Source organism: Poecile atricapillus, chromosome 1 (genome assembly GCF_030490865.1).
Source record: "Poecile atricapillus isolate bPoeAtr1 chromosome 1, bPoeAtr1.hap1, whole genome shotgun sequence".
Taxonomy (NCBI): Eukaryota; Metazoa; Chordata; class Aves; order Passeriformes; family Paridae; genus Poecile; species Poecile atricapillus.
The window spans coordinates 178,984,740-179,002,027 of record NC_081249.1 but is presented as its reverse complement, the minus strand read 5'-3'; the positions used below and the strand labels follow the sequence as shown (position 1 = coordinate 179,002,027).

General features: G+C 54.1%; 1 protein-coding gene across 3 annotated transcripts in view; it reads right to left on the bottom strand.

The window, feature by feature from the left end:
- Window positions 1–14,100: 14,100 nt before the first annotated feature.
- TXNDC16 (thioredoxin domain containing 16) overlaps window positions 14,101–17,288 on the bottom strand; it is a 38,058-nt gene continuing 34,870 nt past the window's right edge. For 2 of the 3 annotated variants that reach the window (XM_058829232.1, XM_058829233.1), the window contains exon 20: window positions 14,101–17,204. In XM_058829232.1, coding sequence (XP_058685215.1) covers window positions 16,918–17,204 — 287 coding nt within the window. In that variant the 3' untranslated portion in view covers window positions 14,101–16,917. The remainder of the gene's footprint in view (window positions 17,205–17,288) is intronic. The other variant, XM_058829231.1, reaches the window with a different exon arrangement.

Sequence of the window (17,288 nt, the reverse complement as noted above, 5' to 3'; positions counted from 1 at the left end):
GGGATGGGATGATGGGATGGGATGATGGGATGATGGGATGGGATGATGGGATGATGGGATGATGGGATGGGATGGGATGGGATGATGGGATGATGGTGTGGGATGATGGGATGGGATGATGGGATGGGATGGGATGGGATGGGATGGGATGGGATGATGGGATGGGATGGGATGATGGGATGGGATGGGATGATGGGATGATGGGATGATGGGATGATGGGATGATGGGATGATGGGATGGGATGATGGGATGATGGGATGGGATGATGGATGGGATGGGATGGGATGATGGGATGATGGGATGATGGGATGGGATGATGGGATGATGGGATGATGGGATGATGGGATGATGGGATGGGATGATGGGATGATGGGATGATGGGATGATGGGATGGGATGGGATGGGATGATGGGATGATGGTGTGGGATGATGGGATGGGATGATGGGATGGGATGGGATGATGGGATGGGATGGGATGATGGGATGGGATGATGGGATGATGGGATGGGATGATGGGATGATGGGATGGGATGATGGATGGGATGATGGGATGGGATGATGGGATGGGATGGGATGATGGGATGGGATGGGATGATGGGATGGGATGATGGGATGATGGGATGGGATGATGGGATGGGATGGGATGGGATGGGATGATGGTGTGGGATGATGGGATGGGATGATGGGATGATGGGATGATGGGATGGGATGGGATGATGGGATGGGATGGGATGATGGGATGGGATGGGATGATGGGATGGGATGGGATGATGGGATGGGATGATGGGATGGGATGGGATGATGGGATGGGATGGGATGATGGGATGGGTACAGTGGTGTGTCCAAGCCAGGCATTCCTTCAGAGCACTTCTGGAATTGCTGCTCCGGTTGTTTGGGATGCTGGAAGCAAAGCAGAGCTGCCTTTCCAGGCACAGGAACCCTCCCTGGGCTCCAGGGGGTGTGATCCTTGTTAAATTGGATTAAATTAATTAGCCAAGGAAGTGACTTATGGGGACATGGCATGGCTGGGCTTCCCATCTGGCTCTGCCGTGGTTCCAGGGCTTCCCATGACACGGGAAAAAGTTACATTTGGCTTTACCACAGCTGCCTTCTGCTTCTGCAGCTGGTTCTGCACCTCTGCATCCCCACATATTCATGTGAAACCTTTCCTCTGAGGCCTTCAGGTCACCCCACATCAGAATGATCCCGTTCTAAAAGAGGGATCAGCCTTTTCCAAGGGTTTTTTGGGGTATCCCAAACTTCACAGGCTGAAAATCAGAGCCTAGTACCCAACCCTGAGACCCAAAATGAGTAATTTCTGGCCTGTCCCCTGTCATTGTGAGGGGTTACGAGACACTGGAAGCAGCAGGTGGGCAGAAATACCCAAAGTGAAACCAAATACACCCAAGAGACCCAGAACAAACTTTTGTCAGAGCATAAATTCCAAGTTTTACTCGGGAATCCTGCAGTGGGATCCAGGGGCTGGGATCCCTGCATCATCCTCACCACCCTCACAATCAGGAATTCCCAATTCCCAGTATCCCATCCATCCCTGCCCTCCGGCACTGGGAGCCATTCCCTGTGTCCTGCCCCTCCATCCCTTGTCCCCAGTCCCTCTCCAGCTCTCCTGGAGCCCCTTCAGACCCTGAAGAGTCCAAAGAGAACAGCTCTAAAAGAGTTAAAGAGTCCCTGGAATCTTCTCCATGTGAACACTCCCAGCTCTCCCAGCAGAGCCTTGAATATTCCAGCTTTTTTATAATAAATGAATAATAACAACAATTTTCACCCTGGCTTTTGGGTTCAGCATTGCAAGGGAGTGAAGGTCTCATATGACTTTTCCCCAGATTACCATAAACTGTCCATTTCTCAAGCCTAACAAATTGTTTTTAGCTGTGGGTGTGACCTCCTCACTGTGACATTTTCTGGTGTAACTCTGACAGAGTTAGAGTTACATTTTCTGGTGTAACTCTGGTTTTTTTCTCTTATTCTGACACAAGAAAACCAACGTGAACATCCTGGTTTAGTGCAAAGTGTCCCTGCCCCTGGCAGAGGTTGGAATAGGATGGGCTTTAAGGTCTCTTCCAACCTAAATATTCCATGATTCCATGGAGCTGCAGCCTTCCTGCTGCTCATTTTTCCTTGCAGACTGAATCTCTGTATCCCTGAATTCCTGAATCCCTGCTCTTCCCTGATCCATCCTTTATCCAAAACACACACACACAGCCAAAGGAGCCCCCCTCCAGCTCCAACCAGAAAACCAACCAGAAAAACCATGAAAAACCCATCCAGAGCTCTGAGACGATCCACAAGTGACTGGAAACAGAAAGAAGGGAAAGTTTTACGAGCCTGACTGGGACGTGGAGCTAAAAATACGGCGGCAGTGACTCGGGGAGGGAGCGGGTGTCCAAGGGCACCGCTTGTTTGTGCTCACAAGAGCAAGCCCTGTCCCTTAAGAGCATCCAGATGAGGTGTGAGGGAATTTATATCCTCGCTCCCTGCTCTCCACGTGGCTGGTGGAGGATGGGATCGCTTTTCCTCGGTGCCCAGGGGCTTTTCCAGAGGTTTGGAAGGGGCACTTGGTGTCCTTATTTAACAGGGATGTGTTGGGGACGCTCCTGGAAATTGTCAGGGTGGTTTTCCATGCCCGGCTGCTTTTTTATGGCTTTCCCTAAAATGTGTAAATATCCATCAAATCCACAGGGAAATGCTGCCCAGCTGCCAGTGCTGTTCACAAAGTGACCTAAATCTTCCAAACCAGGAGACTAAACAGTGTCAAACTCCCATGGAGCATCTGGATTTTATAGGGGCTGTAAAAGCTTCGAGGCATCGTGGAGAGGGCTGGATCTCTCATCATCCTGCCCTGTGTGATGAACCTGTGACCTCTCCCCCCAAAAAAACACTTCACATTTATTAGGAAAAAATCAGGATCCCATCAGCAGCCTTGTGAGCTGAGCTCATGTGAGGAGGAGAGTAAAAGGTCCTGGGGTTTCCAAGCAAGTCAGGCCATGAATCTTTGTAGGGTTTCATGTGTCAGAGCTGTGGCTGTGGTTCTGTTGTGGCTCCTGCTGCCCTGCCCCAGATGCAGAAGGTGCCATTTTGTGGCTGAATTAAAAACTCTCTGAAAAAACCACCTGGAAATCTTGTTTTTCTGAGCAGATGGGTTGGGAGTGAGCTCCTGCCATAGGCAAAATTCCAGCCCTCAGGTCTGGCACGTCCCTGGATCCCTGGAAGTGTTGGAGGCCAGGTTGGACTTGGAGCAAGCTGGGAAAGGGGAAGGTGTCCCTGCCATGGCAAGGGATAGAATGGGATGAGCTTTAAAATTCCTTCCAACCCAAATCATTCTGGGAATCTATGGTTCCTCTGCCTCAGTTTCCCCTCCATGGTGCTGGAAATGGTGTTGGGAGAACTCTCCAGAACTCCTTGAGCACATCACTCTTCCCAAACCCACTCTGCAGCTGGAAGGGGCTGGATAAGCAGCACAGCAGAACTGGGAAGGATGGATAAATCCACTCTGGATCCCGTTTATTGGGACCCCCCTACCCCAAACACAGCAGCAAGGACAAGGTTTTATCAATCTGCTCATGTGGGGGCTGGAGGAAACACTGAGGGCCAGCACAGATGCGAAACATCAAAGCAGACAGAGTTTTGAACAGAGTTAAAAAGAAAAGTCTGTGTTTACAAGAAGCTGTTCCAGGGAGGTTTGGAGCCTGTTTATCCCTGGACATTCGTGCTACCAGAGCAATGGGGTTTGTCACGGGGAGTGGATGTGTACACGAGACAACATTTATTTGTCATGAGCAGCTGCTGTTTCCTCTGCTCCAGAGCTTTTCCATGCGACTGGAGCTGGGAATTGAGCTGGGAGGTCTCTCCAAGGGCCCTGGATTGAGCTGCAGATCCGCGAGGATGAGTCCTCGGGATTTGCTCCCAGCAAATCAATGCCTGGGGAAGGCAGGAGCAGCCCGTGCCCTGCTGAGGGGATCTGCTGGAGGAAGCTGCTCATCATCTTGGAATGATCACGTCAGGCAGCAGTTTTGGAAAGCTGTGGAGTGCTCCTGCTTCCTCCTGCACCCCGGGGCATCCATCGGCAGCCCCAGCATGAGGGGCTCCCCTGGGGCTGCTCCTGGAATCCCTCCTGTCTGCTGAGGATGGGAATGGGGAGAAGGGGGAGCACAGGGGCTCTGCAAATGGGGATGGGGATGGGGGAAACGGGGGCAGAGAGAAGGGAAGGGGGATAAGGGATGGGGGAAAAGGAAGAGAAAAGGGAAAGGAAAACAGGGCAGGGACAAAGGATAGGGAAGGGGGATAAGGGATGGGGGAAAAGGAAGAGAAAAGGGAAAGGAAAACAGGGCAGGGACAAAGGATAGGGAAGGAGGATGGGGAAATGGGAAGAGAAAAGGGAAAGGAAAAGGGAACAGGGACAAGGGAAAGATGAAGAGAAATGGGAAAAGGGAAAGGAAAAGGGGGAAGGGACAAGGGAAAGGTGAAGAGAAATGGGAAGAGAAAAGGGAAAGGAAAAGGGGGCAGGGACAAGGGAAAGGTGAAGAGAAATGGGAAGAGAAAAGGGAAAGGAAAAGGGGGAAGGGACAAGGAAAAGATGAAGAGAAATGGGAAGAGAAAAGGGAAAGGAAAAGGGGGCAGGGACAAGGGAAAGGTGAAGAGAAATGGGAAGAGAAAAGGGAAAGGAAAAGGGGGCAGGGACAAGGGAAAGATTAAGAGAAATGGGAAGAGAAAAGGGAAAGGAAAAGGGGGAAGGGACAAGGAAAAGATGAAGAGAAATGGGAAGAGAAAAGGGAAAGGAAAAGGGGGCAGGGACAAGGGAAAGGTGAAGAGAAATGGGAAGAGAAAAGGGAAAGGAAAAGGGGGCAGGGACAAGGGAAAGATTAAGAGAAATGGGAAGAGAAAAGGGAAAGGAAAAGGGGGCAGGGACAAGGGAAAGATGAAGAGAAATGGGAAGAGAAAAGGGAAAGGAAAAGGGGGAAGGGACAAGGGAAAGATGAAGAGAAATGGGGAAGGAGAAATGGAGCAAGAGAATGAGGGACAGGGAGCAAAGGAAAGAGGAAGGGAGTCAGGAATGGATGAGAAAAGAGGGCAAGAGAAAAGAGAAAGGAAGAGAAGGCAGGGGACAAGGGAAAGGGGAAGGGGATGGGGGAAGGGAAGAGAAATGGGGAAGGGGAAATGGGGCAAGAGAAGATGGAAAGGGGACAAAGGACAGGGAACAAAAGAAAGGGGAAGTAGGTCAGGGGAAAGGAAGAGAAAAGGGAAAGGGGGAAAGAGGAAATAGAAAGAGGGCACAGGGGACAGGGGACAAGGAAAAGGGGAAGGGAATGGGAGAGACGAAGAGAAAAGGGGAAAGGACAAAGGGAAAAGGGGAAAGAGGACAAGGAAAAAGCTTCCAGGCTCTGTCCTGGTGTGTCTGACCACTGGAATGGCTGTGCCTGGCTGGTTTCTCAGTGTGTGGCATTTTGCCATCATCCCTCCATTCATCACCTTTCGCATTCCCCAGTTTTGGCAGCCAGGTCAGCCCTAGAAACCTCAGCATTCCCTGCAGGATGCTCTGAGAACGGGAGGCTTGGTGCTGCCGAGGGGTTTGGGAGCATCCTGGGACAGCAAAACACAGAACCCCTGTCGTGCCTGAGAGGGTTCAGGGATCAAAACCAACCACCAGGACATCCAGGGCAGCTTCAAGCAGCTCTTTCCCCCTCAGAGAGGTCCTTCCCCAAGTGGTTTGCTCAGAACTTTCCTCCTTGTTGGAGTTTCTGCTCAAACCAGGCCAGTTCTGCCTCCCTGGGCACGGCATTTTCCTGCCAGTGCATCCCACTGCTGCCACTTCCAACTGCAGCACGGAGAAACTGGGCTCAGCTTCAAGGAGCCAGTGCTCCCACAGAGCCAAACACTTCCCCAGAGCTTCACAAGAGCTCCTTTAATTAGAGGAATTAGGAATTAGGAATTAGGAATTAGGAATTAGAATTCCCCTAATTCTTCATGACTGGGATTAATGTGCGGCAGCTGTTGGAATCAATCAGGATTTACAAGGTTTATAATCAATAATCTCCCTTTGAGAGGGGGCTGGAGGGACCAGGGGTGGCACATCCCTTCTGTTTGGGAGCACTGGAGCAAATATTGAGCACCTGACAACTCTTTTGGGCACTGCAGAGATGCTCTCAGGGATATCTGCTGCCAGTGCCCCCACAGCCCTTCCTGCCCACCCAAAGCCCCTGAAGCACATTCCCCACCCCCTGCCAGGACAAGGATTGAGGGCCAGACATCAAACACCATCACACTGCTGCTTTTCTCTGTTTTTTTGTCCCTCTGGGGATAGAGAATGTGTTTTCTCACATTTTTCTGAAGTCATTGTGTGTTTTTAGAAGGACGTGCTAAGCCAGGGAGGATTTCTTCTTGCAGGGTGTGTTTTCTCTCAGATTTTCCTTCACACAGCAGTGCCCAGCACATTTTTAAAATCCTATTTAATTGCCCTTTCACCCCTGCTTGGATTTGCTGGGTCCTTCCTGGAGGGCTGCTGGCAGTCCACATGGAACAGAGGACATTTTTGGAGTCCCCATCCTTGCAGGGAAGATCCTGTCTTAGGGAGTCACTGTGAAATCCTTGTCCTGGCATCAGGGTCCCTGCTCTCCTCTGGGTGATCCCCAGTTGTTGGGAGTCACTGTGGGATTCTCATCCTCACAGAGGGTCTAAATCCTTTTTAAGAGTGTCCTTGTCCTGCTGTGAGGTCGCTGTCCTTGCTCTCCCAGGGGATCTGGAGGGGATGGCAGCAGCCAAGGGGAGCTGGGTGTGTCCCACAGGGAGCCACATCCCAGGGGGGACAGCCAGGATGGAAGGGGACAGGCTGAAAATCCAGTTAGTGGGATATTCCCAACACAAACCAACAGCTGCTGTGGTCTGGAAAATCCCACAGAGCCTCATGCTGGGGGTGTTGGAGCAGGACAGGGCAGGCAGAGGTCACTGTGAGAGGGCAATGGCCAGGAGAGCGAGGAGGGATGAGCAAGAGCTGAGCTCTGCAGGGAATAAAGTGACAAATGTCAGCTCTGCCGGCTGGGAATGAGGGCTGGGAGGGACAAAAAGTCACCTCTCTCCATTAGAAAATGGACCTGGCTGTAAGTCCAAGAAAAGCTATCTCAGAATTGTGGAATCCAAATCCTGGAATGGTTTGGGTTGGAAGGATCTTAAAATTCATCCCATTCCACCCCTGCCATGGCAGGGACACCTCCCACTGTCCCAGGATGCTCCAAGCCCTGTCCAGCCTGGCCTTGGACACTTCCAGGGATCCAGGGGCAGCCACAGCTGCTCTGGGCACCCTGTGCCAGGGCCTGACCACTCTCAGAGCCAGGAATTCCTTCCCAATCTCCCATCCATCCCTGCCCTCTGGCACTGGGAGCCATTCCCTGTGTCCTGTCCCTCCATCCCTTGTCCCCAGTCCCTCTCCAGCTCTCCTGGAGCCCCTTCAGGCCCTGCAAGGGGCTCTGAGCTCTCCCTGGATCCTTCTCCTCTCCAGGTGAGCACCCCCAGCTCTCCCAGCCTGATCCATATCCCAGATTTCAAGCTGCAGGATGTTCCCAGCCCCACTGGAGCACTCGATTTCCCTACACAGGAGGGTGGGAGCACAGAGGAGTTTGAACTATGGTGGATCAGGGAAGATGCACGGAGTGGGAGAGAGCAGAGCAGGGTTACACAGTCCTGGTATCCGATGACTCAATTCCCAACCATCCCCAGGATCTCACAGGGATGTTGCTCAAGAAAAAAAAAAAAAATCATGGAAAGCTGAGGAGGTCCAAAGGAAATGGACAACAGGAGGCCTGTGATTAAATGGCTTTAACTCATATCCTAAAGACATAGATCTCCTTGGGCAGCTGTTTGGGGACAGGAATGTGCAGGGCTGGCCCTGCTGGCTCATGTTGAAGGTCTCTTTGTAGCTTGTCTCCACCAGCAGACATGAGCTGGGATTCAGGGAACGGGTCCAAGGACAAGGGAAGCCTGAACAATCTCAGCTGGTGATGGATGGTGGTTCCCAAAAGCCAACCCAGCCCCTTTCTGAAGGGATCCCACCCCAAGGTACTTGAGGGGTATCCAGGGATTTATCCATGGGTGGGGAACACACCTTGTGGGGACCAGGGAGGAAAGCTGGGAATTGCAGCCCCTCTGGCACAGCAGGACAGGGGGAATAGCTGGAGCTCTGCTGTGTTGGGAAGCCTTTCCCATTCCCTGGGAACCAGACTGCAAAGTCAAGTCAGATAAACTGAACCATGTGAGACCTGTCCCAGCTGGAGCAGAGTCCTTAAAACACTGCTGGCTGCGAGAAAGGAAAAGAGAAATCCCTGCTGGGGAAAAAATTCCAGCTTTCCCTCTTACTCAGCCCAGGCAGCATTTTGGTGACCTGTGTGTCATCCCTGGAATCTCACTGCTTTCCTTCCTCCTCCCACCCAAAGGGGCAGCGGCGCTGGCACCTGGCAGTGTCCCATCACCCCCAGCCCTCTGTGCTCTGGGGTGGCACCACTGGGTCACCGCGGTCCCAAATAGCCACAGAATTTCCCAGGCCATGAATCAAGAGGGATTTCCTCCGGCCAGGGCAGCGCTGCCCCGGCTTGACACAGCCTGAATCACGTTCCCACCCTCCCATTTCACTCTCCATGGGTTTCTCCTGAGCTGCTGTGCACCCAGGCAGAGAGATCCCTGTTTTCCCACTCCCAGCAGTGGGGACAGTCCCTGCTGGGCATCCCAGTCCTGGTGGAGTGAGGGGCCCAGCAAGCTGCACACACCAGCTGCAAACTGGGATAAAAACCTCTGGAAGGACAGGGAGAGGGAAGGCTGGATGCCACCCTCACCATGGGGGTCTGTGCTGCAGGTGCCACACAGGAGGTGACCCATTCCCAGCATCGGTGCTGGGATCTCCAAACCTTTTGGGACCAATCTCCCCATCTCCCACCCTGCTCCAGCATCCAACAACCCAAGTTTGTGGCATCATGTCCGAGCTGGAAGCCACAGACATTCCCAACTCCTGTCTCCAGTGCCACTGGAAGTCGTGGACTGAGGATAAACAGACAGGTTGGGGTTTGGTGGCTTTTTATTTATGGATTTTGGGTTTTGCTGATGCCCCAGGGACGGGGATGAGTGGGAGCATGGAGCACTGCCAGGTGGGATGCAGGGACACAGGAATGTCACAGCCAGCCCTATAATTAAGCACTTAATTAAGCTCCAAAAGCACTTTGAGTGCATCCCTGGTAGGGAAGACTCCAGTGAGGAGCTCAGAGAAGGGGGAGGAATGAAAGAGGATCCTGCAGCTGGAGCCTGTGGAGCCTCACTGCTGCCTCCTCCCCAGCCCAAAGAGAAGAACAAGGGGCTGCAGGAGAGGAGAGAGACCTGGAGCTCTTGGGATTGTCCCTCTGGGGTCCTCAGCTGGTGTCCCTGGGGAGCCAGAGCCCCTGAGGATGGTGTGGCAGAGTTGCCAGCTCATCTTTTCATGCTCTTCTTGAGAGGAGGAGGAAGGAATGAGTGTCACCAGGGTGGGGACCCAGGAGGGGACAGTGGCTGAGTGACTCAAACCGGTCATGCCCATTCCTGGTTGTCCCCTCAGCTCATTCCCAGCACCTGGAGATGGGTTTTGGCAGCCACCACGTGTCCTTTTGGGGGCTGTGCCCTTCCTGGGGAGTGTGCAGGGATTTGGAGATTCAGCAGGAGGGAAATGCAGGAGCCCAGGCATGGCTCAGGAAGAGGCAGGATTTGGCTCTGGACACATTCACCCAGCAAGGAATCCCACCCAGATGTTCCTGGTGCCTGTCCCTGCTGCCTGCTTGGATTTACAGCCAGCTCTGGCTCAGAGGGAGTGGGCTGAGGATCCTGAGCTCCAAGCTGGGTGCCTGCAGTGGGGAATCTGCTCCATCCCTCTGTCACCTGGTGCCCTCCAAAAGCACACAACCCCTTCGAATCCACAGGTGCTGATTCCTGGGATCAAATCAGATGTTCTGGATGCTGGGACCCACATTTCAGCATCTCTATAGTGACAAGGAGGATGATGATACTTCTCCCCTCTTCAGCTTCCAGGCCTGTGGGATGGGATGTCTCTAAAGAAGCCCCACAGATCCCCCCAGTGCCATGGGAGAGGTAATTCATGGACAGATGTTGGTGATTCCCCTTTCCCATCTCTGTCCCCTGTGTCTGGGAGCTGCCCTGGCCTGGGGGACTCTGGCTGCTGACCACAGGAACTGTTCCAGCTTTGCTCCTGAAAGCTTTTCCAGCTATTTTTGGGCTGCCTTTCCAAATATTTGCCTTGGTGTTGGTGCCTGGCCCCGCTCTCAGCTGGGGCTCCCTGCTAAGCTGAGCTCTCCCAGCTGCAGCATCCCTTCTGCTTCCATACCCAGGATCCCACCGCTCCCCACGGGTCACTTCTCCCACCCATGTCCCCACAGCAGCTCCAGGATCCACAGGGAGTCACTGCAGCCCTGCAAAGCTCCCACAAGCCCAACTGCAGGAGGCTCCAAGGCTTCAGACTCAGCAGGAGCCTGAGGAGATGCTCCATGCACTGCACCGAGGTTCTGCTCTCCCCTCTCCTCCAGGCAGGACTGCTCATGGAGAAATGGGATAAGGACACCATGGATTTCAACTGCAAGAGCCTGCTTCAGCTCTGGGGACAAGAAAAAATGGCCTCAAGTTGCTCCAGAAGAGGTTTAGATGGGATATTAGGGAAAATTCCTTCATGGAAAGGGTTTCCAAGCACTGGCAGTGGTGGGTTCTCCATCCCTGGAGGGATTTAGAAGCTGTGTGGATGCACTTGGGGATGTGATTTGGCTTTGCTGTGCCGGGGGAATGGTTGTATTCAATGATCTTAGAGGTCTTTTCCAACTTAAATGCTTCCAGGATTCCATGATTCCATGGCTTTGCCCTCTCTGAGACTGCTGGATTTTACTCTTTGTGGATCCATGTGCAGAGCGAGCTCGGGCAGTGGCCAGTGCAGAGAACACCACCAAGTTTAGCTGTAGGACCTTTTGTGTTTCCAGCAAGCCAAGAAATCCCAGCTGATGGGTTCTTCCCCATCTCTCCTCCCCACTGGGGAGCCCAGCTTGCCCTGCAGGGCTGGAGCAGAGCTGGGGAACCATCCTGAGCTGAATCACGGGCTTGCAGCCGCTCTTTCAACACACGGGAGGGATTTGGCAATTCCGTGGGCTATTAATAGAGCCAGGCTGCTCTCCTGGGCCCCACGCCGCGCTGGAGGGGTGAGGGAGAGCAAAGCAAACTCTCAGGGAGGTGAAGGGCTGAGTTTACCTAAGGAGAGGTCGGGAAATAACCTGTCAGGGAGCAGGAACCCAGCGCTGCCCTCTCCCCACTTATCGCTCCCCGTCTCCACGTGGGCAGCGCCGAGCCAAGAGGGAACAATGGACAATGAACAGCAATGTCCCAAAGTGCCACTTCTGCTCCCTCCATGGAACCCTGGGGGCTCCTGCTTTTGGGGAGCAGCAGGAAGAAGTTACAGTGGGATGGTCCATGGTGGTTGCTGCTCTTCCAGCCTGGACTTTGAGTGTGAGTCACGAGGACCCTGCATGGACCTGGTTTGGGAATGGGGCAGGAGAGCAGAACCATGGATGCGGTGCCAGGATGGGCTGGAGATGGAGCAGAAGGTGTTCTATGAGGAGCTGGTTTGGATTGACCTTCCCAGCTCCATCCCAATCCTCATCCAGGAGGATGGAGACCCCATCCTGGCCACCCTGCAAGCAACAGGTTGGGGGCTGGGGGTGCTCTCCTGGGGATACTCTCCTGGGGTGCTCTCCTGGGGATACTCTCCTGGGGGTACTCTCCTAGGGGTGCTCTCCTGGGGGTGCTCTCCTGGGGTGCTCTCCTGGGGATACTCTCCTGGGGATACTCTCCTGGGGATACTCTCCTGGGGATACTCTCCTGGGGGTGATCTCCTGGGGTGCTGTCCTGGGGATACTCTCCTGGGGATACTCTCCTGGGGATACTCTCCTGGGGGTGCTCTCCTGGGGTGCTCTCCTGGGGATACTCTCCTGGGGGTGCTCTCCTGGGGATACTCTCCTAGGGGTGCTCTCCTGGGGGTGCTCTCCTGGGGTGCTCTCCTGGGGATACTCTCCTGGGGATACTCTCCTGGGGGTACTCTCCTGGGCCATTTGTATTTTTAGCACTGGAAGTGCCATGTGGAAGAGCCACCCTGTGTGGAGAGGAGCCCCATCCTGCTCAGCCAGCACCCCTTATCTCACACCCCAGCTCCTCCTGCACCCTCAGGGAGCTCCAGCTCTGCTGTTACGGCATCGATCGCTTCCCATCCCACCCCTGGACCAACATCTGTCTGTCTGTCCCCAGACTGTCCCCGTTTGGTCCCCAGCACCTGCCCCACACTGACAGGCAGCAGGGGCATTGTGTGGGCTCGGGAGCTGCTTTGGGAGGGGACACACTACTGTGGGGACAATGATGGCAGCTCTGGGACGCTTCTCCATCTCCTCAGGCGATGCCAAGGGCACAGGGAACACACCCAGGGCACCAGGATGGATTGCATCACCCTGGATGTCCCCAGGGGCGGGCTGAGGTCTGGAGGAGGCCATTCCAGACACCCTCAGCAGCAGCCCAGCCTCACCATGGACAAACATTCCTGGACACGGCTCCTCTGCACAGCGCCCTGGGACAGGGGCAGGTGCTCAGGGCAGGGATCACAGCCAAGCTGGAGAGGAAGCTGCTGTGCAGAGGAAGCATCTCTGCCAGGCTGAGCCACCAGCTGGGATGGAGGGACTGGTTCTCAGTGTCCCCCAGCCCTACCAGCCTGTCCCCAGCACTGATGAGCCCTGGGGACATGAGCCAGCTCACCAGGTCTTGTCCTGCTCCACATCCTGGCAGTGCTGCTGGAATCTGTCCAGGCAGATCTGTCCTTCCCGTGGCCCTGCTCCTGCCTGGCAGCATCTCCTTCCTGGGGATCATGTCCTGTCCTGCCTCCTCCCTGCTGCAGCCTCCTCTTCCTCCCTGCTGCAGCTGTATCCCAGAGCAGAGCCTGGCCATGGCATGAGGCTGGCCAGGAGGGCCTGTGGCCACCCATCAGTGGTCCAGGACGGGCTGGGAATTTGGAAATTCGCAGCCAATTTGGAAAATCCACATTCCTTGAGACAAGGGTTTGTCTGTCACCACCCTGGTTCTGCTCAAAGGGTGAAAAACTTGGAAGAAATGCCATGACTGCTTCCAATGTGCCACAGTTCCGAGACCACTCCCCCTAAAAGCTTTTAAACACGGAAAACACAACAGACACTTTCAATATTCCCTCTACCCTGTAATGAGCACTGCTGCCAGCCTGGATTTGTGGGATTTCTTAAGGATGGGGACAGAGCAGAGAATCACAAAATGTCCTGAGCTGGAAAGGGCCAACGAGGAGTGCACAGAGAATTTCCTGTTGTTTTGGACAATAAATTGTTTTGCTTTCAGGACAAGCACATAACCCTTTTTTGGGCGTGCGTGTGTATCTTTGTTTTAACTTCTGATAATTTAAACACCCCCTGAAAGGCTCCTGAAGCACATCCAAATGTCCACTGAGATGAAGTCCTACCAGAAGAAGAGTTTGGTCTGAAGCTGCTGTTGACCCATATCAGCCAGGAAATCTTCAGCTGAGCCTGCACCCCCGAGGGAGGCAGAGCTGTGGTTTATCCAGACAAACACAGCTTTTATTGTTAAATGGTTGAAGAGGGAGCTGATAACATCAGTGTCTCTGGTGATCTCACCTCACTTGAGCAGCAGCATCACACAGGGAGGCTGATGAGCACGCAGACCCTGCTGCCTTCCGTGTGCCTGACAGGTCCTGCTCCTGCAGGTTCCTGGGACAGTTCAGATCCTGCTCCTGCAGCTTCCTGGGACAGTTCAGATCCTGCTCCTGCAGGTTCCTGGGACAGTTCAGATCCTGCTCCTGCAGGCTCCTGGGACAGTTCAGATCCTGCTCCTGCAGCTTCCTGGGACAGTTCAGATCCTGCTCCTCCACGCTCGTGGGACAGTTCAGATCCTGCTCCTGCAGCTTCCTGGGACAGTTCAGATCCTGCTCCTCCAGGCTCCTGGGACAGTTCAGATGCTGCTCCTGCAGGTTCCTCCAGGCTCTTGGGACAGTTCAGATCCTGCTCCTCCAGGCTCTTGGGACAGATCCTGCTCCTCCAGGCTCTTGGGATAGTTCAGATCCTGCTCCTCCAGGCTCCTGGGACAGTTCAGATCCTGCTCCTCCACGCTCTTGGGACAGTTCAGATCCTGCTCCTCCAGGTTCCTGGGAATCACTCTGTCCCTCACAGCTGCCCCCCAGAACATGAGCTCTGCCTCCTCTGCCTCACTTCTCACCCTAGGCTGTAATTCCAGGCCATGCTGGATGGGAATTGCAGCAGCCTTGTCCAGTGTCCCTGCCCCTGGCAGGGTTGGATGTCCTTTGAAAGGTCCCTTTCAACCCAAACCACTCCATGGCTGATTCCATAAACACCCTCAGAGTGTTTCTGTCCACCCCACTCTGCCCCCAGAGCTGTTGTTGTTGGAAACACCCAAATGCTGGAGCATTTCCTCCAGTGGATGAGGAAACTCTGGGATGCAGACCCCCATCAAATTGCCCTCAGTATCCCAAACATTTCCCCCCTGTCCATACCTAACCTGGCACATTTCTGCCTCCATGGATTTCCCCAAGCACCTGTTTGGGCTACACAATGGAAAAGATATTTTGTATTGAAAAATAAAACCCCAATAAACTCAAAGCCACCTGATGTGCTCCAGGACCATGAGCTGCAAACCCACAGCTGCCAATCCAGCTGGATTCTGGAAGTGATGGGACATGGAGAACTCCATCCCTTCCCAAGTCTGTGCTGGCACCTGCAAGCATCAGGGCTCTGGGCATCCCAACCCAGCCTGGGAGCTGATGGTGATGTTGGGGATGGTGCCAGCAAAGCCAGGCACGGCCCCTCGTGCAGCAGCATCCCCACAGGATCCCACCGGGAAGCTGTTCCCGACCTCCAGCCTCGATCCAGCAGCACTGGGAGAGGCAGGGATTTGGGAAGCCACAATGGAGATGTGGCACTGACCCCTAGTGACAAACTCCTGCCCCAGTCCCGCGCGGGAGAAGGGCTGTGCAGGGAAAAGGACACGTGGATAAAGAGCAGGGACATGGGAATGCTCCTCTCCACAAGGATCCTGCTGATGAGGGGTACCCACCCCATCATCCTGCTCCCACCACCCAAAGGAGATGCAGGTGAGCCTTCTGGAGATGGGGTTTATTCAAGATGCAATGAAAAACCCAATTATTGCACTTCAAACTGCCAGTGGGCAGGGACAGATGGGATAATTGGGAGAAATTCTTGGCTGTGAGGGAGGTGAGGCCCTGGCACAGGGTACCCATAGAAGCTGCCCCTGGATCCCTGGAAGTGTTCCAGGCCAGGCTGGACAGGGCTTGGAGCAGTCTGGGATAGTGGGAGGTGTCCCTGCCCATGGCAGGGGTGGGATGAGATGGAATGAGCTTGGAGGTCCTTTCCAACCCAACCCATTCTGGGATTCCACGCTGCTGATCAGGGACAGGATGGGAAATGACCAATGTAGAGTTTGTGGAATTCAGCAGCGTAAGGACCTCATGGAGCACAGGAATGACGGGAACACACAAAGGATCTGTGCACACCCTTCCCTTGGGAATAATGCCTTTGATCAGCAGGCTGCACTTCATTCCTTTAAATACATACATTTTGGCTCAAAGCCTGTCACTCAGTCCAAAAATTGTCTCTCTCAATTAAGGGCTTCCAGGAGATCCCAGGACTAATGATCTATTTCTGGGTAGTTCAGAAGACTCACAGCCATGTGTGCTGCTTGCAGAACAAGAAATAGAGTTTGCAATGCTCTCAGCAGTCCCTTACCAGCATTCTTCCCTCTTCCCAGAGCCCCAAGGAGTAGGAGGAGGATCTGACCCTCCCAGCACATCCCAGCAGTGCTGTGGAAGGGAGATATTCACTGACAGGAGTGGGATGATCATGGAATCCTAGACTGGTTTGGGTTGGAAGGGACCTTAAAGACCCATCTGCTTTCAACCCCCTGCCATCTCTTGTCCCCAGGAGATGTGCAGAGGCTGGAAATCCACTTCCCCAGGTTTTCAATCTCCCCACTTAAGTTCTGGATGGGAAGCAGCTCCATTCCACCTTGGAAAGGTCCAGCTTTGACCCTCATCTCCCTCCCCTCTTCCACAGACCTTGCTCCCTGCACCATTCCTGGCTCAGGAGGCACCAACCTCGCCGCTGTCACCGAGAGCAAAGACAAATCGAGGCTGCAAATAACCCCCTGGGCTTGTGACCAAGAAAATGCCAGCAGTGAGGAAAGCCATCTCCCAACCTGCCCACCCTCGGGATTTGCTGGCAGAGTTTTGTCCCAGCTATTCAGGACTGTTGTGTGACCTGAGCTCTGGCCTCTGGAATAAATCTGCTTTGACCAGATCCCCCTCTTCCCCCTGAGGATGAACATGCTCATGGAATTTGGGTCAGGTGTAAACACAACTGGGGGCTGGTTGGAGCAGCCCTGGAGTGGTGGAATGCTGGCTCCACACGCTTCCAGCGCAGGATTTTCTGTCACACATCAGTAGAGCTTCTCCTGCAAGCAGGGAAGAGAAAAATGGGCTTTTTATCTTGGAACCACTCACCCCTTTCTGCTCAGGGGCAACTGAAGTAACTCTGAGATTTGGGGAATCTACAGAGCAGGGCTGATCTGTGTTTTCCAGTGTAGCTTTTTGCTCAGTGAGCTCCCAACAGCAGCCAGGGAACAACGTGTGGGATGCACAGACACGTCCCTGGCATCAGAAGCCCCCAGCACTCTGCAGCAGGGAGTGGCCCTTCCCTTCAGCAGTCCTTGACAGCTGAAACCACTCCTCTCCTTGGAGAAAAGGCTGGGAAGGTGTGAGGTTTCCCAGGGCAGTCCCACACCTCTCAGAGCTCGCTGTGCCTCTTGCCCTGCTTGTCCCTCGCTGCCAGCCTCGGGGCTGTGCCCCGCAGGTCCCTCCCAGGGGAACCAAACTCCTCTGCTGTGCTCTCCTGAGATGGCTCTTCCCGGCTGGCAGTGTCCCCTCCCCCTCTGGCAGTGTCCCCTCCGGGAATTTTGGGCGGGTCCGGGGTTTTCCCGGGCTGGGGGGACAGCTCAGGCACGGATGGCTCCATCATCTGCAGGAAGTCGTAAGCAGGGAGTGGTGGCTTCCAGTCCTCCTCAGACAAGGTACCTGAGCAGCAAACACAGCCCCAGTTAGTAGGGAAAGAGTTCTGCCCCACCTCCATGGATATTTCCCTCTCTGAGGATTTACAGC